Source organism: Planococcus citri, chromosome 3 (assembly GCF_950023065.1).
Source record: "Planococcus citri chromosome 3, ihPlaCitr1.1, whole genome shotgun sequence".
NCBI lineage: Eukaryota > Metazoa > Arthropoda > Insecta > Hemiptera > Pseudococcidae > Planococcus > Planococcus citri.
Genome location: NC_088679.1, coordinates 33,885,561 through 33,911,885, shown reverse-complemented (window position 1 = coordinate 33,911,885; position 26,325 = coordinate 33,885,561). Strand labels below are relative to the sequence as shown.

The 26,325-nt window shown below is 34.5% G+C and overlaps 1 protein-coding gene and 1 non-coding gene across 4 annotated transcripts in view; one reads left to right on the top strand and one right to left on the bottom strand.

Moving 5' to 3' along the window:
- Nucleotides 1-26,325, bottom strand: part of LOC135841326 (nuclear hormone receptor E75-like) — a 177,178-nt gene that overhangs the window by 55,098 nt on the left and 95,755 nt on the right. The window contains exon 1 of one of the 3 annotated variants that reach the window (XM_065358237.1): nucleotides 14,481-14,532. The exons of the other annotated variants lie outside the window; for them this stretch is intronic. Within the exon in view, the coding sequence (XP_065214309.1) occupies nucleotides 14,481-14,517 (37 nt within the window). The 5' untranslated portion in view covers nucleotides 14,518-14,532. Of the gene's footprint in view, nucleotides 1-14,480; nucleotides 14,533-26,325 lie in introns of those variants that run through there. 3 annotated transcript variants of the gene reach the window in all.
- TRNAM-CAU (transfer RNA methionine (anticodon CAU)) lies at nucleotides 3,280-3,351 on the top strand. The gene has a single exon. It is a non-coding gene; the product is annotated as a tRNA-Met (tRNA).

Below are 26,325 nucleotides of genomic sequence, written 5' to 3'. Positions count from 1 at the left end.
GTGTAAAAACGTAATCGTAAATACCCTGAATAAACATCGGGCCAAATGAAAGTTGAACGTACTCAATAAATTTGTTCGCCTTTGTTCGTACACGTCCATTAATCGTGTTGACTAATTCCAAGCAAAGACTTATACCTACACTAAATCTTAACAGTTACAATTACCTCGTTGTATATAGCATTAGGTACATTTCATTTCGCACACCTGTATTATTTTTTTTGTCAACTATTTTCAGGTCATAACCACCGTCATAGCTTGCGTGGCATTCTGTCATATTAAAATTATCAAAATTTTACAAGTTTCTCTAATTTTTTCCCCTCTGCGAGTGTTTTTTCTCTTTTTCCATATCTACTATACTATAATATGTACATACTCGTATATACACGATATACACGTTGATGGCTGTTGCGTAGTTTGATTTACAGTTATTTGTTCGCAAACAACATGCAGTTCACTGACCTAGCTCAATAATGCAAAGACAGTGGCGCTGTTGCTGTGTAGGTTTTCAACAACTCTTTCTCTACACCGCTTCCATCCATAACCATAACCATAACGCAGCACAACAGCCAGCCATATCTCTCTCTTCTCTTTCTCTTTCGCTTTTTTTTCCTCCTCACGCTATCCACGGGTTTTCCGAATCATTTAACAGTTAGGTGCACACTTGACTTTGGATTAAATCGCGCCATATTATTGTTAAATGTCTCTCGAAGTGAATGGCAGATATGGTAGATAGGTTTGGAAGCAACATAACGAATTTGAGAAAGCAGAGTGGAAAATTACTGGTGAAATTTCACTACCTCGTTTATATGCATGTCTGATTAACAATTTTGTCGACTTACATACATATGCCTTCCTCGCATATCGCAATTACACCCTGCATTAGAAACAATGTAACCATAACAGAAGTGATAAGAATACATAATAAAAGCTATCATACAGCATACACGAGGTATTATATCAGACATTAAAGGTAGTCTATAGTAGTAAAAGTGACCTTAGCTAATCATACACCATAATATCCATCTCAATATGGCATGTTTTGGCCAGAAAATTATGAGGAATGGAGAAAGGAAGAAGGGGTGAAGTCACTGAAACGTGCAAAGTTTGAGGCTGAAACCACAGAAATTTTTGATGACTTACTTTCAGTCAAAAAAATGCAGTTGTTTACCCTATATTTTGTGTTAAAATTGTTTTCAGTGGAAAGAAATCATATTTTTTGAATTCCAACTTGCATATGAAGATGATTTTCTTCGACTCCTCCCTCTCCTATGTTTCACATAAAATGTTTATTCGTATTCTCGTAGTAAAAGATTTTGTCGAAAAATAAATTCATCTTTCACCTCATCATGAAATTCAAGCCCATCAAATGGTGAAAAATAATTCGTGACATGCACCTCACCATTAAAAAAGGTCGAAATTGTCAAAGTGGACAGTCTCGAGAGAAAACTCGAAGAACAAAATTTTTAGCAAAATTAATTGAAACTTTGCGAATAGTAGGTATTGAAGATACCTACTTTTTGAATTACATATTTTCAAAAATTATCATTCAAGTATCCCGACATTTATACACATAACACGAGCGATTTCAAATCCGCGTGTTTTCGATATTCAACGAATTTGATTGAAATTATCTTCGGTATAGATTAACTCACAAAATGATACATTGATACTTACAATCCATAAATACATACTCGTATTTAGATAGGTACCTAGATTAATATAAAATCCTATTTACAAGCATCGAACATCATGCTGCAGTTTGAAAATCACATCGATATCATCACAGCTGTGAATGAAAACTTTCGAAGAAATCAGAAATCAAAAATCAGATAAGTGCATCTTCATAATATCAATATTGCCTACACGAGGCTTATTTATATCTACTAAGTTCGAGGAAAAGAATATATTGAAAATTCAATTTAAACGGGTGGAAAATTTCCACAAATAAATATTTGATTAATTTTTAGAACAATTTCGTTATCTACAAATAAGTAGGTATTCTGAGAAAAAAAAATTTAAACCGATAACCTCCCTAGCCTACCCACAACTTACAAGCATGCATTAACCGCATGTATCCAAACCCTCACACATTAGAGCACCTCCTAGCGAAAAGTATGGAAAATATCGTTCTCCGCTGAATGCGACCACCCTAGAGCATTTTTATCACTTATCCGATGTCCGATGCTGCGTTTTACTTTACAGTGTATACAAATTAAGTCACCAGCTGACCTGCAATGGAATTTACTTAATTAATTTCGATTTTCGATAGAAGGAAATGATTATTAATAAAACTGTGGATAATAATATCATTTCGTGGTGTTCTTCCTTTGAAAAGAATAATACTCCTCCAAATAGAGAGCAAAATAATGGTCAGCAAGTAGGGTTTTTGTTTTTTCAACTTCCAAGTTCTACGTACATCAGTACATCACCCCATGTCTTTCACTTCGATCAAAGTACAAATATTTAGCAATTAGCATCACAAATGGCGAACAGTACTGCTTCTTTCAGTTGATTGATGTATCGAACGAATTTAGCGGAAATATTACGCCAACTACGAGTACAGTAATCTATTATTTCAATAGTTCAATATATTATATATAATAATATGTACCTATAAACGGCCAAGTGCAACAATAGCTGAGTACCTTTTCCTCCTGGTAAACTTCATTTAATAATCTACGTAATATTTCGATAATTTTGATTCATTGGTTGCGTAGTGTAAAATAGAATAGAATAGTAGCCTAAATTTGAGTATTTCGAGTGTAAAAAAAATTATAACTTCGCTGTTTCATGGCAATAATTATTACGTGTGTAGGCTATCATTGAAAATTTTCGAGTCTATAAAATAAAATAATTAATAATTTCGCACGCAAGTTGCTGTAAAGTAAAAATAATGCGTCTTTAAAACTTGTGTTATGATTTATGAAGTTATGATAAGAACTTGAATCACGTTTCTGAACGTTCGTTCAGTGAAGGTGCTCTAATGTGTGAGGGTTTGGATATATGCGCATTAACCATTAACACAAGCCTATATAGCCTATGCCTACACAATGAAAAATCTCAATGCCTCAATGTGGAAACTTTTCCAAGCACTAATCGTTTCATTAACCCGAAACTTATTTACAACAAAGAGCATAATACAAACTTACATCGAATTCAAGTTCATTAAACCATATACAACATTTTCAAGAACGTTTTACCCGCTACAATGCTACCGAGTTCACGATACGTTGCTAGGTAACACTTGTATAGCGGTTAAACTGCCCTACGCCGGCAGTAAGCAGAGTGGCGCAGTGGAAGCGTGCTGGGCCCATAACCCAGAGGTCCGTGGATCGAAACCACGCTCTGCTACAGAAATTTTTTTTCCTCAAAATTTTCACAAATAATTTTTTAACATTTTTTACGCCTAATACGATTATTTTTAAGAGAAATATAATCGGTTCGAGACATATTTCTACAAAATTCAACGTTTTAGAGACAATTTTATTCATTTTTTTCGTTTTGAAAATTTTTTGAAGGCGTTTCTCGGCAGTTTTGGGGCTGGAAAATTTTATTTTCACGGGGGAAATATTTTTCACAAATTTCTAATACGCTAGAAAAATTGTAGAATTTTTTTTGGACTTTAAAATATTTTTTTATAGCTCAAGTTATTTTTATTAGGTTTAATTTCAAGTGCTGAGAACTTTTTTGACATTTAAAAATTATATTTTTCATAAAATCATAAAATAATTTTTTTAAATCAATTTTGAACAATTTTTAGATTTTAGTTTTTTGCTTTGGAATTTCTAAAAATAGAGACGTACCTATGCTTATGAAAAATAATTTTTTTTTTCAAAAATCAGAATTTTGGATTTTTATTTATTTCTTTTAGAGGAAAAAATATACCAAATATTCTGAGGTTTGAATATTTTTTTCGAACTCGAATAATCCTTGGAAAAATTGTGTTTTCACCGAGTCAATATTTTTTAAAAATTTTGTTCGCCTCGTCGCCTAAAATAAAACACGTTTTCCATTCACCTGCTCGATAATTAAATTGTATCGGTCATATTTTTTTTTATCTGTTTTCCTTCTTTATCATTTTTTTTCTGTTTACTGTGTTGAGCGACTCTTTTTTCAAGGTTTAGAACACGACTTCTAAAGTCGGTGAAAACTAATTATCCATTTTATTTATTTTACGCGAAAAAAAAATAACATGCAAATATGTGTAGTTGTTTGCGAAAATAACTCCATTAAAAAATTTAATTCGTCTGTTACAAACAAAGTTCATGTTTCAAGGAAATAGGTAATCACTATAAAAATTATTTCAAAATATTTCTCGATTAATTCACTTTCTTCCCTTCGTCTTATCCCTCTCTCTGTTCGAAAATTTTCAAATAACGTTTCATAAAAGTTTTTGAAAAATAAAAATGAAGATAATTGTTTGAAAAATTATTTTCTTAGAATCACAAATTATTAGTTGTTTTCAGAAAAAAATTCACCCGTGAAAAAATAAAAAATATCAAGTTCGTGATTTACCACGAAATTCTCTATCTAAAGCTTGAAAAAAAACTGAAAATGGGTATTAAGAAAAAAAATTAAAAAATAAAAAGTGCAAGCCACGAACACATCAGAATTTCTTTTTGAAACCCAGACGATCACGTAATTCTACCATTGAGTATTCAATTTCTAAAAAATAATTTAACGGGTGTAATAATTAAACCCATATTGCGGGGGCCGCATTCTTAAAAGTTCATTTCACTCTGTTATATTTTGAAGGTTAAACCACGATACGAACATTACACAGACTCGATATTTAGCAAGTTTATCTCAATACATTATATACTCATGTCGCTAATTAACGACGATGGAAAAAAAACTCTCACTTCGATTAAAGAAAAAACTACGTTATTTTGGTCTATTTGTTCTATAAAAGCATTCCACAGGTCAACGATGAGGATACGGCGGGGAAACCCTCATTTGAAATTTCTTATCAGGTCGTTTAACCGCGTAATCGTTTATATAATCAGTATTACGAGTACACTCGTTAAAAATAGTACACATTTTCCTTCTTTTTTTCGTTATTTGTGTAAAAAAAAATAGCATCGAGTAGTCGAGCACTTGAATTTTAAAATTATACGTCGTTCTGCGAAAAATATAAAAGGGGAGCACTTAGTCAACATGGGGAACGAAAAGTCAACGACACAAAAGCTCTTTCTTCGGTTGTATCATCGCGCAGCCTACATACAATAAACCTTGTAGGTAGGTAAGTAGATAGGCAGATAGACGGGTAGGTGGAGGTAGAATATATGTACATATACGTGTAGTCTATTACCGAGTAATTCGCGTCCTCGTAATACACTAACATAAGCTAAAAACGTAACACTACCGACGGCCACAATAACAGATCCGATAGGTCGAGGTAGAAGGGATACCACCGCGCAGCCATCGCCATCACCAGTTCAAAGCACGTCAGAGGAGGAAAAAAGACACAAGCAGCCAGAACACAGTGCGAATGACCGAGAAAGGGGTCATGTGCACGGTTCGAAAGTACAATAACCCTCGCGTAATTTCGCTCCACATCCTCGCCGTTCAACATTTCGCTAGATAACCAGTATTTCACACAAAGGACACAAATCTAAAAACTTTTTACCCGTCGTTATGTAAAAAAAAAAAGAAAAAGAAAGAAAAAAGCGAGGCGTTATTTCCATTCGACCAATTACTCGTACTTCTCGATACACGTGTCGAATTTTAAGCACCTGTGCCAGTTCCTTCGTCCTGTTTACCCTCATACTCATACCCATAGACCACCTGACCACCCCGTGGATTTATTTTCGTCAAAAACCCATCCATCGTTACACACTTCAACTTATACGTAGGTTGTATAGGTACTCGTGTACAAGATGGGGAAAAAAGTTGCAACTTTCGGCTCGAGGCTTATTTTCAATTTAATCCGAAAGCCAGAGTCGCACGTGAAGCTGGTAACTGGGGAATTTACCATTTATCCGATACCAAACAACCACCTGACTGAGGAGGTGCGGGGTGCGCACCCGACGAAACATATCGTAGGCCGGTGTGCGTATTTACGGCGCTGGTTATGCATTTTTATTACCGTTGCTACGTTGCGTAATGCCTGATTGGAAATTTTAAGGCGCTCGGTCGGTTTTCAACGTTGAGCGCGTGTGGCAATCTAATAATGGCCATGTTTTGACAACGTTTTGCGTTTGTTTTCGTTTTTATTTATTTTTTTCAATATTCGTATCTAAGCCGTTAGCCTTTATCAAGGCTAAATTTTTTTTATAAATAGAGACTTCGATTGAAAATAATAAGCATTAAGAAACGAATAATATTTTTACGAGATTCAAACACCGTAATCTTTGGAATTTTCATAACACGAATTAATGCAGAATTTTGACAATTTTCATCAGGCAGTGAGACCACATTAAATTTTATAAAAATTAGGGTTTACTATTTCTTTTTAAAAACAATCGCAATTTATTTTTAAAAAATATTTCCTGGACAAATTTTTCAACATTTTTAGAATTTTTGTGCAAAAATCCTTACACGAATAATTTTATGAGAAATAGAAAATTATGCAAAATTGAAAATTATTTTCTATACCTATTTAAAAAATGGACCCAAAAAAAGGAAAAATTTTAAATAACATTATAACAACCACAATACCTACTTTAAAAAATGAAATATGTCAAGAAAATGATTAATATGCAATATCACAACCAAAAAGCCATAATTATGCAAAAAAAAAAGAAGATTAAAATGAAAAATTAATCAACCCATATTTGGATAATCCGTTAGAAAAACAAATCAAAAGTTCAAAATCATATCAATTTTTATGAAAAATAACCTAATCTTTTAAAAATTTTGAACTTCTGAAGTTTCAATGAAGAGCTGGAGATGAAGATCACAAAAAATACATCTGAAACCTTCAATTTTCACCAAATTTCTTTTCACCTGAATTTTTTCATTTTTTTTCACTTCCATGTTAATCTTGAAAAAATTCAATTCAAGTTTAAAAAAATCAATTTTTTTAAAAACCCGCTTGATTCATTGACGTTGAAAATGTATGAAATTTTTTTTTGGGGGGGGGGAAGGGTGCACCAAAAATAAGTCTGGTACCTTCGATTTTCATAAGTTTTTTTGACTTGATTTCGCGATTTTATTTTTAATTTTTTCAAAAAAGCAAATGAGCCTCTCCATTCTCATTCCCACCCTTTTCCCAACCATTATGTAGGTGCCTACTTCTAAAAAAAATAATACTTGAAGATTTATTAGGGACTCCAAATCTGTGGTATTACAGGGTGTCTACCAAAATTTAATTTTCAAAAATAGCGACTTTTAGCGACTTTTTTTCGCGACTTTTTTTCAGTTAAAAGTACCCCCCCCCCCCCCAAAAAAAAATAATTTCCAAATCGCCATTAACTAAAAATAAGAAAAGTTTTTAAAATTTGAAGTTTGGACAATTTATAGCGACTTTTTGGTATTTTTGGCGAAAATCGCGACCTTTTCGCGACTTTAGCGCCCTATTTTCAAAATCGCGACTTTTCGCGACTTTTAACGCTATAGCGACCTGGTAGACACCCTGTATTATATGTATTTTTTTAGAGTTTTTGCGCAAAGGGTGAAAAAATTCTATTGTAATTAGCGAGTAGTATTTTCGAAGATCTAATTAACGAGTAGGTAGTATTTTTATAATGCTAAGCAATAATATTTTGGCGCCAAATTTGAAAATATTACAGGCAGCTGTTTTCTTCTCAATGAAGATTTGAAATTTTAAAGCAGGATTCATAAAAAATTTCCAAACAATTTTTAAATGGTGCAATAAATTATTTTTTGAATCCAATTTTATAAAAATCAGGCAGCTTTCTATCAACAAGAACTGGAACTGAAAAATCAGAATTTAAACAAAAAATTGATGCTACATTGCTACATGTCTAAAGTGAGATTACGTTGATTATTCCATTGAAAGTTCTTCAGTTGAATGTTCTAATCAACGAGAAATTTTTTCGACTTCATTTTAATAAAAGTAGTAAGTACATTCTACTTGATATGAAAATTAAGAAAAAGATCATGAAATGAGAAATCAGCTTCAAGTTGATTTTTAAAAGCGAAATTAGCAACCAGTGCAACCATCAACCAATAAGTATGATGAAAGCAAATGCAAAAAATATCTTGCAATCAGCGAATAGCTCATGGATTGTTGAAAAAAAAAACATAAATTTAAACCAACCTGTCTCTGCTCCCTTCCTCTCCTTTCTTCACAAACAAGTTGATTTTTCAATCAAAGAATACCTACCCTTCTACATAATAAGAACCTTTTCACAAATCCATTTTCTATAAAACTCCTGCTCCAAATTCTCTTCTCAATTCCATCCCATCAACCGCTACTTAACCCAAAAACCAAACTCCAGATTTTCCATTCATCCACAGTATTAACCCAAATTTAGACCTGTGTAGGCCTAAAATACCGCCAATATCTATTTATACAGTTGGTGTTCTCAATAGGCAGGCGTTTATTTACTTAGTAAAGTATCAACTTACGGCTACAAGTTGAAATATTGATTTTAAAAATGTCATCGACTACGGTACACGTACCTGTAACACACAAAAACAAAATACCAACGTTAAAATGATTGGAAAAAAAATTACTAGATATTAATGAGGACACACACAGTTTTACTAAACCGCGTTGTTTTTTTAAAAAAAGTTTCTTCTATACTAAACGATGATGAGTTCGCGTAATTAGAGAAATGTTTTTTAGGTTGCTTACGTCGTTTACACACACACACACACGCACACACATTAATTGTAAATATTGTTAGTAAATATATTCGTCGTAACGAATTATTATTCTTTGTTTATCCATATTTTATATCGACACGTGTACTGGAATTCGTATTACTTACGAGTAATATGTACTTCTGCGTGATATATTTCAACCCCCCTTCCCACCATTTACCCTCTTCAATTATGGTAGGTACTTTTTCCTCGTTTATGTAATTATCATATTTGTACGTGTGAAAGAAACATACATAGGTAGTTTATTAAATCAATTTTTAATATTTCCTTTTTGCATATAACTCATAATATATATAACGGTGTTCTTTTACGAGAAAAATCTAATTAAAAAAATAAAAAAAGAAAACACTCTTGCCAATTGCGGATCCTATTCATACTTCCATATAACTCGGTTATTCACAGGCCGATAATCGAATTTCCAAGAATCTAGCTCCCTCACGACATTAACAACTACAATCTTCGCCGCCGCCACACATCGCCTCGTTCACCGTTATAATTCGAGCTTTATAATTACAACCAAAAAAAAAAAATAGAAGAAAATACCTACAAGCTGTACAGTGAACTGTACTTTAACTTCTAAGAATAACAATTCGCCCAAAGCTGCGTCTAAAAAAAAGAAACCCTGCCTTCACTTCGGCTTGCATCAATTCTCTCTCACGTACAATGTAATCGGACATTCGCCACGATCAAGCAGCGCTATCTATTACAACATACAAAAACAAAGTTTATTCGAGTGCGTTGACCGAGCCATGAAACTAGGTCGCGATGGCCTTCAACCGCAATATTGAAACAGCGCACACATCTTTCTTAATAAATACAAATCCTACGAAGAGAGAAAAAAAAATGAAAAAAAAAAGGGAAAAGTGTACGGGATAGTTCGTTCAATATTCGAGTAAAATTTATTTTCGTGTTTTTGGGTAACCTTTGCGCATCGCGTTGTGTCACGTTTAATATTTCATCGTCATCGTTATCGTTATTTATTTTCGCCTTCGGATTCATTTATGTACGACGAAGGTAACAAAGTAACCTTTTTCATTAAAAGAATTACACTCGAAATTGCCCATAAACAACCCCAAGAATTTTAGCAGGAAGTTGTTATCTACGTTAATGTATTCGAGGGTAATTCGATAATCGATTTAATTACTCGATTATGGGTCAGTGCCTAATTGATAACTAGACATTTATGAAATGTTTGGTTGTGACATACATCGAAGTAAACGACCTAATTGCCGAGTTATTTGAGCGAGCTTTTAAATATTTTACTGCGGTCATTTTTAGTGCAAGGAATTATTGGCAGGGATGCCACTACTTTCATTGTAGAAAATTAAAATTTCTGCAAAAAAATATAATTTGCATATTCAAGGTGTTTTATGGCAGGAGCTGCACTGATTTGAAACAAAAGGGGGGAGGGGAGGTGTGTTTTCCTTTATTGTAGTTTTTTTCCCCAAATCACATGATTCAGCTCTTTCAATTTTGAAAATAGCTCAAATGAGCAGAGTGCATTTTTTACAAAAAATTTGAGGCCCTTTGCATATTCAAGGTGTCTTTAAAATTGAAAATTTAAGGATATAGGTGAGCTTGAAAAGGAAAAAAAACAGTAAAAATGTACCTATCATATTTCTTATCTTGGAATTTTTGGAGTTTTCTTAAATACCTCTTACATTTTTGAAGATGGACAAAAAATGATGATGGATTTTTTTCACTGTAAATTGAATTTTCCATAAGATGGACTAATTTTTCCAATCATCTCAAAATTTGAACCCATATTTTCAACTTGAAAAAAAAAATGTCATTTTTATGAAGTGTGCCAATTTTTTACAAAAAAATATGGTTGAATGATATAAAAATCAATCAATATTCAATTATCGAACACAAGACATTGCCATATCTAGTCCTTCTACAAAAATATCCAACTTTAAAAAAAATACCACCCTAATTGATTTCAAACGACCTTGAACTCCTTGCCCAACTTTACCCTAAATATAAACTGGTATATATCTTGCCATTTAGCCAGCGATAAAACCCTCCCCCTTAGATACACAATACGTAGGTATGAAATCATCGAGCACACACATAGCTCGGTTAGTATTACAAGCGAGCGATAAATTGGCTAATAATTCACCTTCTCTGTCTCTGCCTGGCTCCACTCTCGCCTCGCTGGTAATTATACAACAACGCTATCTATCGATTACGATACGTAACCGTCGCGTTACATAGCATGCTAAAATGGAACTCGGCACGAGGAGTTGGGCACCGGGGTAAGGCGCTGACGTCGCAGTCCTTTGAACTTGTGTCGCGAAGGTAACACTTGGCCCAGTTTTCGGTCGCTAACCCAAACCAGAAACTGGGACACCGTTGTTCTTTCTCACTCGCTCTTTCGTTCTCGAATCTGATATTGATAACATTATTTCTTAATACCACCTTGGAATAATGCAGACTCGAATGTTATGGATTGTTGGTCGGTTCGGTTTGCGAAAAAAATAAAATAAAATAAAGGCACAAAAGGACGAGAAGAAAATCAATCAAAATGAAGTTCTAAATCGTAGAATTTGCTTAAACATGTTGAATAAGTACATTCATTCTACCTAATTAAGAATTGAAAATTTTCTTTACCGATAAAAATTACGTATTCGTCTAATTATTACGCAAATTTGACCGCCAATAGTTTAAAAAAAACCCTAAACGATTCGATAACACACCGTAGAACTAATTAGAACCCGATAAAGGCTGATTAATTTGAAAAAATTCGCCCAAATTACCGTATTATATAGGTACTTATGCGGAGCGATGTGCGATAGATAAAAAATTAGGCCGGGCCAATGCACTGTTAGAACTTTTTCGAACGCCATTTCGAAATTTTTTTCTCAACACATCGTCGTCTTTAATATACTGGGCGAGATATAGATGTGTATAGTATACCATAGAGTACCCGATGCCAAATAAATTTAGCGATTAGTACGAGGGGCAAAGGGACCGCGAGAGAGGAAAAGAGCACCGTATATTACTCTTCTTTGCGATGGCATCAACAGCGTCGTAACAATTTTAAAAATTCCTCCGGTACCGAGTCGACATTGGGATTTGTTCTTATATTGTCATCATCGTTCTACAAATTTAGATTTTTAAGTCGAGCTATTCGCTGTATATTTTGCTATTTGCTCGTCTCGTGTACACGTTTATTACCTTCCGCATTAAGACCACGTTGTTCGCATATTATGCAACCTGCCATAACAATATTTTTAACACTTTCCTGTTCAGCTAGCTCTACAACATATGATGGAGTCTCTCACTCGTCTACGTAAATGGATCGTGTCCCGTTTCCGCTCTTCTTCTATTAGCACTCTTCGCCATTCCACGAGCTGATTATCAATTATACAAACGACGTGTTTGCAAATTATAATATTATTTAATAGAATATAACAATACGTCTATATAAACGTCTATGATATCAGCTTCCCTTTCTTCCTTTACTGCAAGCTATCTGTTTCCGAAATGCATAATTTGTAATGGGTATTGTCTCAATAAATTGATATTTCGTGTTCCCTTTTTACTGATATCTATCTAATTGAGATGTTTTGATTGATCATTTTTCCCAAATAAATGATAAATAGTTTTCCTTTTAATTGAGAAATGGGGGAAAAAATTCTATAATGTGATTAAATACCATGGTTTCAAGATCCATTACGATCTATAATTCTAAGATGCATGAATCATCCGTATAGTTCGTTCGAAAATACTCTTCGATAATAATTAACACGATACAAATTAATCGATCGAAACTGAAATCATTTCGTTCAATTGATAACACAAGCAAATAAGTTGGTTATCGATTTTATAGTCAATTTAAAAGGACCTTCTTTTTTAATTTGTCTGAGTACTGGGTTATGTAGTAGCAGTAGCTGTCATGTCAGTAGCAGTTTGATCGACTAATACAAATATATCGAACTTAAACGATAATAATCGCAGATCAAATATGTGTACAATACAGCCATCATGTACATATGTACACATGTATTTCTTTCAAACTACACAATACCTATCGACCAATATCAAAACACACCTTATTTTATCACATATGTGTACATTGTAAAGGTACATATCTTGTCGAAAATACCCATATATCAAAATCAAGGACACAGCAACACTCGCTTAAGGATCATTGTTTTACCAAATTTAAACAAAGTAATGAGGAATTTTTAATTTTAAAAAAAAATTAAATTTCTTACAACATAAATACATATTATTTTAGTAGACAAAATTTCCAAATATACTGCAGGATGCATCATTATGCAGGGTTCTAATAAAAACTTATTCAATGCTCCACTCCAAAAAAAAATAATAATCCAATAGCATTTCAGGTAAAAAAATGTATTCTTCATAATTTTGATAATTTTCATTTTTCATAGAGCTAGTTTCTCCCAAAAATTAAAGTATTGCAAACGAGAAATCAATAATAGTAGATTATGCAACTAGGGAGATAATGTGATTTTCAACAAATTTTGAGGTTTATTTCCCGAGCGAAGCGAGGGAAGTAACTCAAAATGGTTGAAGATCACATTATTTCCCTTGTTCCATAATATATTTTACGTTTTTAAGGGAGAAAATCGCTAGTTTGTCCACCGAGCGATTAGCGAGCGGGAGATAATGTAGCGGATTATCTCCCTAGAAACGTAAAATAATAATATTCTTCATCATGAAAAATTAATTTAAGTTGAGAATTATTACAATTTGAGGTCAAAATATCTCACTAAGTTTTTCCTTTTAAAAAAGAGAAATAACGTTTTCAGGCCATAATTTCTCTCAAAAATCAAATTTTGGTAATAGAAAATTTAAAACATTATTTCAAGTTTAATATTCTAATTCAAGATCAAAATATCTCAAAAACAAAGCCCCTCCACAAAAAATTAATAATTCAACTGGTAGAAAATTTCACGATCTATAATTTTTTTTTCATTTTTTCCCCATAACTCTTTGTTTTTCTCAAAAAGTCGATTTTTTGTGATGAGAAATTTAACATTTTGTACACACTAAAAAAAAAAAAAAAAAAAAAAAAAAAATGGTTGAAAACTTTGAACTTTATGTGTTCCTGGTCTTGAAATCATCGCCCTCATCCTGATGTAATCTAATTACGAGTTACCAACATTAAAATTGAGCTAACTTACTAAAAGCTTTGTTAACAAAAATATTTCTCTTCTTGACTGGAAAACTTGTATTTTAGACTTTATTACAGCCTCTATTCAGTTTATCACATCCTTACCACCCCATTACATCCACCACTCCCATCTTATCTTATACCATACCATGCCTTTTTACATCAGCATGTTGAACATTTTCAGTAAGAAACAATATTGATTTCAAAATTTAAAAAAAAAATGAAAATATTGCCTTTACAATAAAAATTTTAACAAGCAAAAAAAGTTGCAAATTATTATAGGTATTCAATCTCAATTTTTCTATCATTGAAATTGTAAAGCAAATTTTTACGTTTTAATTCTCCATGATGTGAGTATAGTTGAATTAATACTTCTCCGAAGCATTAAATATTATACTCATAATTTATTATTTTTTTTTTAAATGAGACGTTGCACCTGGAAAAAGTTGATATATATGTATCTATTTACTACTCTAATCAGTCTAAAAATACATCTAGGTATCATTTAGAAATAAAAAACTATTTTTACGAACATTACCTTTTTTAGCATTATTCCTGAGCACAATGACACCCATGAGGAGCGTACAGGGTAAATTGTATTAAGTAAAGGAAAGGTAAACCTTAATGGAAACTTGATATAAAAGATGGTAACCAATTGTTGACGACTGGATCACAGATAACAACTTTAGGACAATTCGGTATAATTAGGAAAAAATTTTACTACAAGACGAGAAAGTAAAAAGCGCGCGAAAAATACGACAGAGAGGAAAAATTTATACTTCAACGACACGAACGCATCAAGCGACCTACTAGCTTCCGAGACTTAATCAACAGTGGGTAGGTTCTGTAGATTTTCCGGATTTTCCTGCGCTATTATCACCCTTCCGAGTTCAACGAACTCCTACACATTTTGAACGGTAAAGCACGCATGCTTCACCTCGTTCGAGGAAGCGCGGTACCTATGTTTTTTTTTTACCTTTGGAGTAAAATAAAAACGCCACCCTCTGGTTTTAATCCCATCGTCGACGTTTTCCGCTGCGTTTTTTTCCCTTTATTATTCAATTCCACCACCGAAGAACGTAGATATACGCATACGCAACTGAGCACTAATTAATTAACGTTGAAAATACGCCTAAAGCTGTATTGTTCCCGACTGAAAATGAAAACCAACGACATGGAATTTTCCACATACCAAAAACGTCACATAGTTGCATGTGTGAGAGAAAGGGGCATGTGAAAACAAAAAACCAAAAATAAGATCTGGTGGTATATGTCTGCATATGTATGTACGGTACCAGAGGTATGCTCTATGATTTCATAAAATCTGCAACGTTCTAAGTCGTGTCCTACTTATACATGTGTCGTATCAAAACCCAGAGAGCGCGCAAGAGAGAGAAGGCTATTCCCCTCTCTGTAGGTTTCGTATATACGCGAACTTACAATACACACATACTGTACATTTATACTCTCTGTGTACATATACACCATAGCACACCCGGTGACCCTAATTCTATCTATCTCTCTCGCTTTGCTTGATACCTTCCAATCGCGGTGCAATAACCGGCATATAACCTATTTTCTAGAATCGCGTTACGTTTCATGTTACAAAATAAAGTGGCGACCATTAACAGCGGCCCAATATTATGGTACGAAGGTGTTATATGCCTAATGTGCTTCCATCTTCCTTCCCTTCGTTTATTTGGTAAAGCCTTTGTGGAGATGATTGGTACCTATGATTTCAGACATCAGTGTGATCTTAAATGTAAATTTACAAATTTGCATCGGATGAAGCTGAGACCATAAGTACATTTAAGCCATCTTTAAAACTGAAAGAGGAAGGCAACTTGAAAATAAGAAAATAAAACTGGAGAAACTATACTACTAGGGCATTAATACCTATTCTATGAGCATTGATGCAGAGATTTCGATAATATTGATACACAGTATCAATACTTTTTCATCAGTGCCAACATTACCACCCTCCATATGTAACAATCTACAATATTCAAGGAGGTGAACAATATGCTTACTTGGAATACCTGGATCTGGATATACAGGGGTCGGCATAAGTTAGTATTCCTATTCGAAAACTGATGCGTTCTTTTTAACACCCTGTTGTGTGTAATGAGTAGATAGAAGGTCTTGTAGGTAGTGCGTTGTGTTCGTGGAAGTCCCACCAACACTTTGGTAATAATAGTTTTTTCCCCGCTATGTCACTACAGAAAAAAAATTCATTTTCATTTGAAAAAATTTTCGTTTGTGCAAATCGGAATACTAACTTATGCCGACCCCTGTATATTATCTCTCAGAATTTGAGCCTGAGTGATGTTGATGTAGGTTAGGGTGACCCTTAAAATGCAAAAGTAAATATTTTTTCGGTCTGACCCCCTAAATTTTTTAATTATATCATAAAATTCTCAAATACAAAATTTTAGCCCATTTGGAGGTCATTAACCCGTGCCGACTTGGCCTAGAATGTTTAAATGGGATTTAACATAGGTTTTTAAGTGAAAATTGCATTTAAATTCCTCTTAGGCGCCTGAAAAATAATTCCGAGGGTTTTTTACAAGAAAATGCTACAAAAGCATGTCAAAGACCATATAAAACAATAACAGGTTCATGGGGACCCCCTACCCTTCCTTCCTGCCCTAAAAATATAGGGGAAAATTCAATATTTCCAGGGTGGGAAGGAAGGGTAGGGGGTCCCCATGAACCTGTTATTGTTTTATATGGTCTTTGACATGCTTTTGTGGCATTTTCTTGTAAAAAACCCTCGGAATTATTTTTTAGGCGCCTAAGAGGAATTTAAATGCAATTTTCACTTAAAAACCTATGTTAAATCCCATTTAAACATTCTAGGCCAAGTCGGCACGGGTTAATGACCTCCAAATGGGCTAAAATTTTGTATTCGAGAATTTTATGATATAATTAAAAAATTTAGGGGGTCAGACCGAAAAAATATTTACTTTTGCATTTCAAGGGTCACCCTAATGTAGGTATCAATAAATAATACAGTAAAAGTCGCTCAATGTTATAACGTTTGTCCCAGCCCAATTGAATAACATAAAGAAACTTACTATAACGGTGAATTTTTTTGTCAACATTTTTTACATGATCATTTTATTACTATGTAAATAAGTAGTCATTGAACTAAAATTTTGCAAAAATTGTGAGAAAAAGTGTTGAAAATAAGTTGCAACTTCAAAAGGTTATGAGAAAAGCATTAAAAATGATGTCAATCAGAAAAGACTTCTAAAATTTCAGAAAAATTAGGCAAAAACTGGATGAAAAAATGTTGAAACATTTTTAAATTACACAAGTAGGTATAAAAATGTGAAGAAACTCATTAAAATCAGTTAAAAATGATAACATTAACCGATGCTCCAATCACAATAACCAATGGAATTCCTATGTAGGTATTGAGATATGTAAAAGATCTGGACTGAATGATTTTAATAACATTAAGCAATTTATAACATTAGGGGTGTTCGAGTGCTCTACAGAACGCTACAGAATTTACAGAAAATGTAAAAAGTTAGGGATTTTGAGCGCTCGTGATAGACACAAAATGGACTATAGACTGCTGTAATGCAATTTTACAAAAAAATATATTTTTTTAAAAATGTTTTCTGTAATTTGGGCTGTGCATAGGTGTGGCATGCTAGTGTGCTCCTTATGTAAGATTACAGATTTTGTTCGGTTTTTAATAAAATACTGAAGAATATTGTTTTTTCAGCTAATTTGAGTAGAAATTTTGTATTCCTCGTGGAATTTACTACTAGAATATGTATTTACTTCTTTGATTTGTTTGTGAAGTGATGTGAAATTATGAATTATCGCTCGTGATTTGTGATATTGTTCGACTTTTATCACCATTTTTTCATCACATTTATGATCACAGAAACATTCAGAGCCCATTAATTTACAGTTACAATACATCATTTTAAAGGTAATTTCACGAGGAAAACAAAAATTCAGATCATTTTCTCTTGAAAATTAGCACTTTTGAAGATTTTATACAAGCTCCTTCTATAAGGGACAATGTTAAAAATTCAGCACCCATACTGCTTGTTGTAGTTCTTCATTATTTCCGCTAGGGGCAACTCTTATCATGCACAGTCCTAATTGCTTTATCACAACATATTTTGACATATCTGCAAAATACTGTCACCTATTTGTGGTGTCAGGAAGAACTAAGATCCATGGTCAAGAAGATCCCTAAACAACGTCTTTGATTGAATGTTATTCGACTCATCACATCCTGAGTAAATTTTATTTTATTTTTTTTTATATCTCAATGTACATTCTTATCTTAAATATTTTATAAACCTTCTGGTAAGTATTTATGTAAGTTGTGCAGAATTTTCATAATAAAAATTTAAAAAAGGTTCTGTAACTTCCTGGAGAGCGCTCAAACACCCCTATCAACTCTTATAATGATAAGTGACTTTTACTGTATATCAATATGAGATCCAGTATCAAAATACATTTTTGTTCTATTTTTATAAAATTTTACAAAAATTTAATCATCTACCAATTTTCACCAATTTTAAATCTTTATTTTGTGTTTTAATGTCATTTTAACATGTTTTCAACACTTTTTCCTCCAATTCTTGTTAAATTTTGCTGATTTTCTCCCACTTTTGAAGAATAGTCAATTCTATTACCTAACTGAATGAATAGTATAGTTTATTCAACTAGGGAGCAAAAGTGATTTTCTACAATTTTGAATTATTTCCCTTACTTTGCTCGGGCAATAAACCTCAAAATTCATCAAAAATCACTCTTACTCCCTGGTTGAATAATATATTTTTCGTTATGAGGGAGAAAAACGCCAGTATTTACTTCCAAAAATCAGAAGTGGGAGCGAAAGTTGCACTTTTTCTCCCTAAATCATGAAAATGCTCTTTTCTATTCTAATAAGTGATAAACTTTGTACATAAGAAGATACAAATGTTCTGTCCCAGCACAAATCATTCCATTAACCAAATTATTCTATGTATTATCCGCAATTCTAATAAATCCATAAGTTAATAGTTGATGGTCGGTGAATACTGCAAAATTTGGATGAATTTCAACAAGGTGCCTAAAATGATATCTCACTGTCGTAAGTAGAATAGTGTTTTTGTCATTCATCAAGTTTCACAGAGAAGAAGCCTAAAAGTTTGATAACACCATGAGTGTGCTTGATATTTCTGCGCACTGTGTACTCGTATGAGTTCCTAATTTCTTTCCTAGTCTGCAGCTAACGATAAATCCAGTTAACCAGACAGAAAGGAGTATCATATCAGATCAAGATCATCTACCCATCACAACTACATAATCTGAAGTACCAGACTATACATTAAAATAAGCATGATTCAACATCTTGACCTGTTATCCTAATCAGTTACCTATCAAGAACCCATCTTACCAAAACTAAATCACTACTCTCCCCTTATACTTTGCAGTCCCACACTTTATCTGCTAGTAGCAAACATCACCACGTGCTTTGACAAATGTGACTGAAATAAATTTGCACAAAACTATACTGTATAGTCACCCTCTAGATGAAATGATTTCAGCTCGGAATAATTTATAAAGATACAACTCAACACGCCCACGTTTTTCTTCTTTCAACACCGCTTAACGAGCTCCGAAAAGCTCGACTCGTCCCTGGTAATTTTGCAAAACGTAGCGTCGAATACCATTCAAAGCAGCAGGCTTAGTAGTACGAGAGTATAGTAAAGAACTCCACCCTTGTGCGTACGTTTCATGGCTAACCGCGCAGCAAGTCGGCACGGTTAAAAGTTCAACAACCTTTCTCGGTAACCTAGTTCACCGCCATATCAAAATATTTTGTTTTTCTTTCCGTATCAATGTATGATAAGAAGACTTCGTGTAACAAATTTATACTCTGGTTATATGGAATAAAGCTATGTAAAAAGGTCATTTCCCTATAATTTCGTATAGTTTACTTAAACTCTTCTTAAACGATAGTACATACGCGTTAATCGTTACCATATCCGTTTAAGAAAAAAAAAAAAAAAAATAGATAAAAAGCACACGAGCCAGTTATAAAAGCATATCTCGTGGTTTAACGAACGAATCGTTCTTTATTATTATTTCAAGAGGCATGTAACTTTTTCTCGCGTCACAGTCATATTCTCTGTAATAAAGTGACAATGTCAAATTTTTAATAATTTGGTAAAATACACCCCAAGGATAAACGACTCGACTTGAAAGTTCCTCACCTACACTAGATATTTAAACAGAATTACAAAATTAACGCCGTTTTGCATCGTAATGGTGATTATCACTGCATAACCATTCCGCTGTTGGTACGAGTAGAATTACCTAGTTTTTTTTCTCCTTCTTTGTATCAGACCAGTCATCGCAGAAAGGGAACTCGAGTCGATCCGTATAACGGTTCAATTTTCACTTTATAACTCGGTTTTTAAAAAATGAAAGAAAAAAAAACACGACTGGTCGATGAACGGCACACAGATCTACTTTCTCCGTTTGTTTATATACGCATTGCGGAGGAGTTGGAGTTACTTTCTCCGTTTTGTACCGTTACCAAGTCATGTACCGTTAAGACCTGAGGTCGCATTTTCATCGTTCTGGCTACATCATCGACGCGATGAACAACGACAGTCGAGCTACGGTAATGTGGCCAATCACGTTTGGAACTTTCGATTTCGACCATGCAAATAGGTACTACAACCAGAACTGACAGACGCGCTCAATGACTCCGCAAGTACCGTTATTCACTTCCATTTCTCTATTTCCCTTTCAACCGGTTCATATGGTTCGCGTACCATACATTTTTTTTTCTGCAAAAAAAGGGGGAACCAGTATCGGGTCAACCTACTTTCTACGCTTCGTCGATAAAATAATTAAAAAATCGTTAAACTTTATTTTTTCCAGTTTCGCTTCATCGCTATGTAGACACATATTATTCGTTTATAACCGTTATGCGAGTATAGGATAGGTACGTAGATAGCTGGATGGGTTTAGAGCTTCAGGCACGTACCTTTGTGGATACGTCGCGAGCAATGTATTGTCAACAAACATGCGATTCTATTTCCATATTATGTTCGTGTACGTACGTCAACGTACTATCTATTCTACCTACCTTCCTTCCCTCGTTCATATTTTCCATCCACAAATTACCATCCTAGTTATTTGCACCTGTGTATGATGGTGAATATATGAGCTTCTGAAACCTATCGTATATCCTACGGCGCCATCGTCGACTTAATTGCCTCCAAAAAAAATCACAACTATTGGTCTGGTTCGAAAATGTGTTTTTCCAAAATATAAAACTAGGTTGAAACGTATAGATATTTACGATACGTCAAATGAAACGTGATTCAGATCAACATGTATCGTTGTTTGAATGGCACCGATCTTTGTTCCAATAGCGATTACGTATCTGCATTAGTACATAGAGCAACAGAAATGTGTTATGCGGGTGGCATACGTATAAAGTGAGCTGATGTGATTTTAAAAACTTATTTCATAGATAGTGAAAATATTTCTCGAAAAAATTCCGCATGAATTTGTAAAATTCTTAAGCATTTTCAAACAGTTGGTCAAGGTTTGAACTTTCCAAGGTCTTATGTAACACTTCCTTTTTATGGTCAAAAGTTCAGCAACAAAGTTTTAGATAACGATTTAGACAAATGTTTTATAAATGTTTCTAGTCGAAAATTTCGTATTTCACAGTCAAAATTGAAGAGTTACAAGTCCATCAGGAGTTTGAATTTTCCAAAATAGTTCAAAAATTGAGTAAATATGAATCTACATAATAGCCAATTGTTATTCCAAAAAATTATCTCCACAGGGGTGAAAGTTCTCGGTTCAATCGGATTTAAGGAATTCTGGGTTTACAAAAAAAAATAATAATCATCCAATCAGATCTCAACGAAATATTTTAACCTAACATCATAGCCTAGGCAAAATGCAATTTGACTCGGACATAATTGGGATCAAAGGTTTTTTTGGTGAATATTGTCTAGGATGGTGTGGTGAACAACATACTAAAAAAGCCCCCGCCCCTACCCCTCGAGCTAACCCCTCCACAGTGGATCAAAGCCCCCCAAAATCAGTTTTTTGTCAAAAAATTCTGAAATGTCAACTTTCCTCTCAAATACTTACCTATCAAACGCGCTATCAACCAACTCTCTAGCCCCAAGGGGGTGGCGCTACGACCCCTCAGTGATGTGATTTCAATAAATTCACATTTCATGACTTTGGGTTTGGGACTTGGAATCTGTTCTAATCGATCAAATAAAGTCAAACTTGGGGAATGAGATTCTTTTGGGACATAAAGTCGACCCCTAGAGTGGGGAGGGTCAAATTCGAAAATTACGGAATGGTCTCATTTTTTTGGAGGGGCATAATATGGTCCCAAATGGTTGAAAATAGCCCAAAATTATGTCATTGGTCAGTACTCCCATTGTGATCAACATATCCAAATTTGAGCTTCCTATGTCATCCCCCCTCCATTTAAGGTGGAATTAAGGTGGAAAACCTCTCATTTTACACCTATTTTCGGTTTTTTCCTCTTTAAAAGAAGTGGGGATGACCTAGGAAGCTGAAATTTGGATATGTTGATCACAATGGGAGTACTGACCAATGATACAATTTTGGACCATTTTCATCTATTTGGGGCCATATTATGCCCCTCCAAAAAAATGACGTTTCCGTGATTTTCGAATTTGACCCTCCCCAACCTAGGGGTCGACTTTATGTCCCAAAAGAATCTCATTCCCCAAGTTTGACTTTATTTGATCGATTAGAACAGGTTCCAAGTCCCAAAGTCATGAAATGTGAACTTATTGAAATCACATCACTTTGAGGGGTCGTAGCGCCACCCCCCTTGGGGCTAGGGAGTTGGTTGATGGCTCATTTGATAGGTATTTGAGAGGAGATTAAATAATCAGTGCTCATTTTAATCAAAAGTTGACATTTCAGAATTTTTTGACAAAAAACTGATTTTGGGGGGCTTTGATCCACTGTGGGGGGATTAGCTCTAGGGGTAGGGGCGGGGGCTTTTAGTATGTTGTTCACCACACCATCCTAGAAAATATCCGCAAAAAAACCTTTGATCCCAATCATGTCTGGGTTCACCCATTTTTTCCCGCTATTTGACTAGCTTATTATTTGAATTTGGAATCCAGTCTCAGTCGTTTTTTGGGAAAAGGGAAGACGGAAAAAAATAACTTCAGCAGCAAAATGAGCTTCCAAGCAATCATCTTCACAACACAATAAATCTACAACTCCATAGCCCATATTATCATCTGTAACTATCGTTGAATGAAAAAAAAAAATCCAGCCAATGAAAACTTCCACCATATCTGACATTCATCTATACTCGATTTTCCACCCTCAATTAAAACTCATCGCGCCAATTTCAACGCTTCGATGGCCATTTAACGCGCAGCCAAAACGATAATTAAATTTTCCCATACAATTTCACCCTTTTGGTAAAAAATCTATGGTAAAATGGCTCGCTTAATGAAATAAAATTAACAACGAAAAACGCTAAATCAATTTAATCGTAATCTGCCAATACGAAACAATTTCTATTCACGTTTCAGTGAAAGTATATAAATAGGTAGCGAAAGTAGATTTATCGTCGGCCATATAACGTCATAATCCATAAAATAAAAAAATCTATACTGTACATAACTGTAAATCGAAATAAAGAAAGAAATAATAAACCAAGGGTAGAGGGAGGTGGTAAAAAATGTAAATAAATGTCAAAACCGTTATAAAAAAGATCGTATTTGATAAATAGACCGATTAATGAAACTGGTTTTAATTAATCCATCGTATACACTTACAGCAACGTTAACGTTAATTTTATTGGAACGTGAGTCGTGAATCGATACTTCTCTCAATCATATTATGAGAACGTCGCCGGGGTATTTTCACTTTTATTGTATTACGATACGATTTTCATTTTATATACTTTTTTCATCGCTCGGCGCGAATTTTCGCCTTCATCGGCTCTCGCGATCGAAATAAAAAATTGAAATCGACGAACGCCGCAGCCTTGACTGAGGAGCCCAAAGGGCGATGACAATATCGAGTTTACGAGCGTACGTATACGTTGCTCGTCAGTCGTCGTCTTCGTTCGATGTGAAATTAAACTACATACAATAACGAACCACTGAAATGTATTAAAAGCTTCGTTTTGTTTGAAATTACCGCTACGACCCTGACACGGTTGTGAATTTAGCGATTTTTCAGATATACTATACCGTATACGTCGTCGTCGAGCTGTACACTCTATACACCCGTACGTACACTTTTCCATACACACCGCACACTTCGAGGCGCGTATTTGAAATTTCTCCTTTTCCTCGCCATCCCATCGCCTGCCACTCTCTCTAGGTTCCTCTCAATCTTCACCACCCTCTCAGTAATCCTCATCGAGGTGAACTTCCGCATTACGTTACAAAATTATAACACACACAATTTTCCTCTCTCTCTCTCCGCCGCTCCACTTCGACGTCGCGTTGTTGGTCGTTTTCGAGCGAGAGCTTTATTTTGCACCATTAATCTAAGTTGGTCGTTACTCAAAATCTCATTTGTTTACGTCATCAAAAAACGCCAACTAGAGCCACAAAACATCTCCACATAGGCTCTTTTACACCACTGTATACAACGTAGGTATAGAAATCCGAACCCCAACCCGAGAGTCGATTTTCTCGCAACAACCACCCCCCCCCTCCTCCCCCCCGTCCGGCTCCTATTTCGCGAATAGATACCTACTTTTTTCCTGGCTTAATTTTTTTTTCTGCTTCGCCTTCTCCAGCCTAACGAAAGTGAAAACTTCCAGCATCGTTCCGAGATGATTCTGCGTTCACATCTGGAAGGGTAAAATGATTCGTAATGCTACGAGCCAGATTCCAATTCGTTCGTTCGTTCATTCGTTCGCCTAGCAGAGGTATATACCATACATCTGTGTATTGCGGGAGATAGCAGCAAGCGCGCACAGCCACACACACAGTCTGAAGATTGAGGTCAACAGTTAGCGCACGGGGAAAGGAAGCAAATCGAGAGGTTATTGCTCTCTGTTTTTTTTTTGTTTTCGGGTCAACCTTGTCTACGGCGATTAGCGAAAGATCGCTAACTCCCTCCTTTTGAAACATCGCTGGCATCGCGCGCGTTCGACGCGACTCGACGCCGAGCGGCAGCGTTCATATATTTTTTTTTTCGGTGGAATTGCAACGTAATATGACCATGTAACATAAACAATATATCGAAGGTAGACGCCATCCGCGGATGTAAATGGCTAATGTACATGCGTGCCTACTGCCTAGAGCAGCCTACTGCTCCGTTGCCTACTATGCCTGTGCGGTTTTTGTAATATGATTTTAGCTCATTTAACGCTGCGTGCTTTTTCTTTTTTTTTCTTCTTCTTCTTCTTCGTCTTCGCAGACTCTTCGAAGCTTTACATAATAAAACGTCGTCGTCGTCGTCATCGTCATCGACATCATCGCATTGGTTGGCGCAGCAGACGGTTGAGCAATCTTTCTTTGGATCATAGTAAATAACATGTGATGTAGATGACATGTAGGAAACTGGGGGGGGGTGCAGTGGTAGGGGATGGGAAGGGGTGAATTGATAAGTTCCTGTGGGCGATGCGCTGTTTTTCATCTGAAATCAGGGATGAAGGGGGCAGCGGGTGGGGGGGGGGGGGTAAAATGGGTAAATTTGGAATATGTGCTATGATTACTCATTTGATCGAAAATTCCATCAATTTTTGTGAAATGTTCTGTTTAACAAGTTTTCAAAATATTTTCGCAAGATCTTCGGTAGAATTAACCCCCCCCCCCACCAATTAAAAAAATTCACCCTCCCTGGAAATAGTAGATAATCTTTTTAATGGTGTTCAGATATGGTATGTTTAAATTTCAAAATTTACTCGATATACATACAGGGTGTTCCAAATGTGAAGTACAAAAAATTGAGCTTTCTATCTTTTGCTCAAGGTATCTCAGAAATGAAACCTTTTGCAAAGATGTAAGCAAACTGTGCTGGTGCGATATTTCAAGTTCTACAATCCTGTTTCTCTTTAATTTTTTCAAAGGATTGTTATTTTTCTTCAAAATTGATTTTTTTTTATTTTTAAATCATAAAATCAATTTGAATTCAAACTTTTTAAATTTGGCTGAAAAGATCTCAAAAACACAGCCTCCTTGAAAAAATTAACCATGCACGACTGATCAAAAATTTTATGCTCTGCAATATTGTATTTTTCTTTAATTATTTCATAAGAACCTTAATTTCTCTCAAAAAACAATTTCTTGTTTAAAAATTTGATTTTTAATCACAAAAAAAATGATTTAATTCGAATTGTTCAATTTATCTCAAAAAACAAAGTA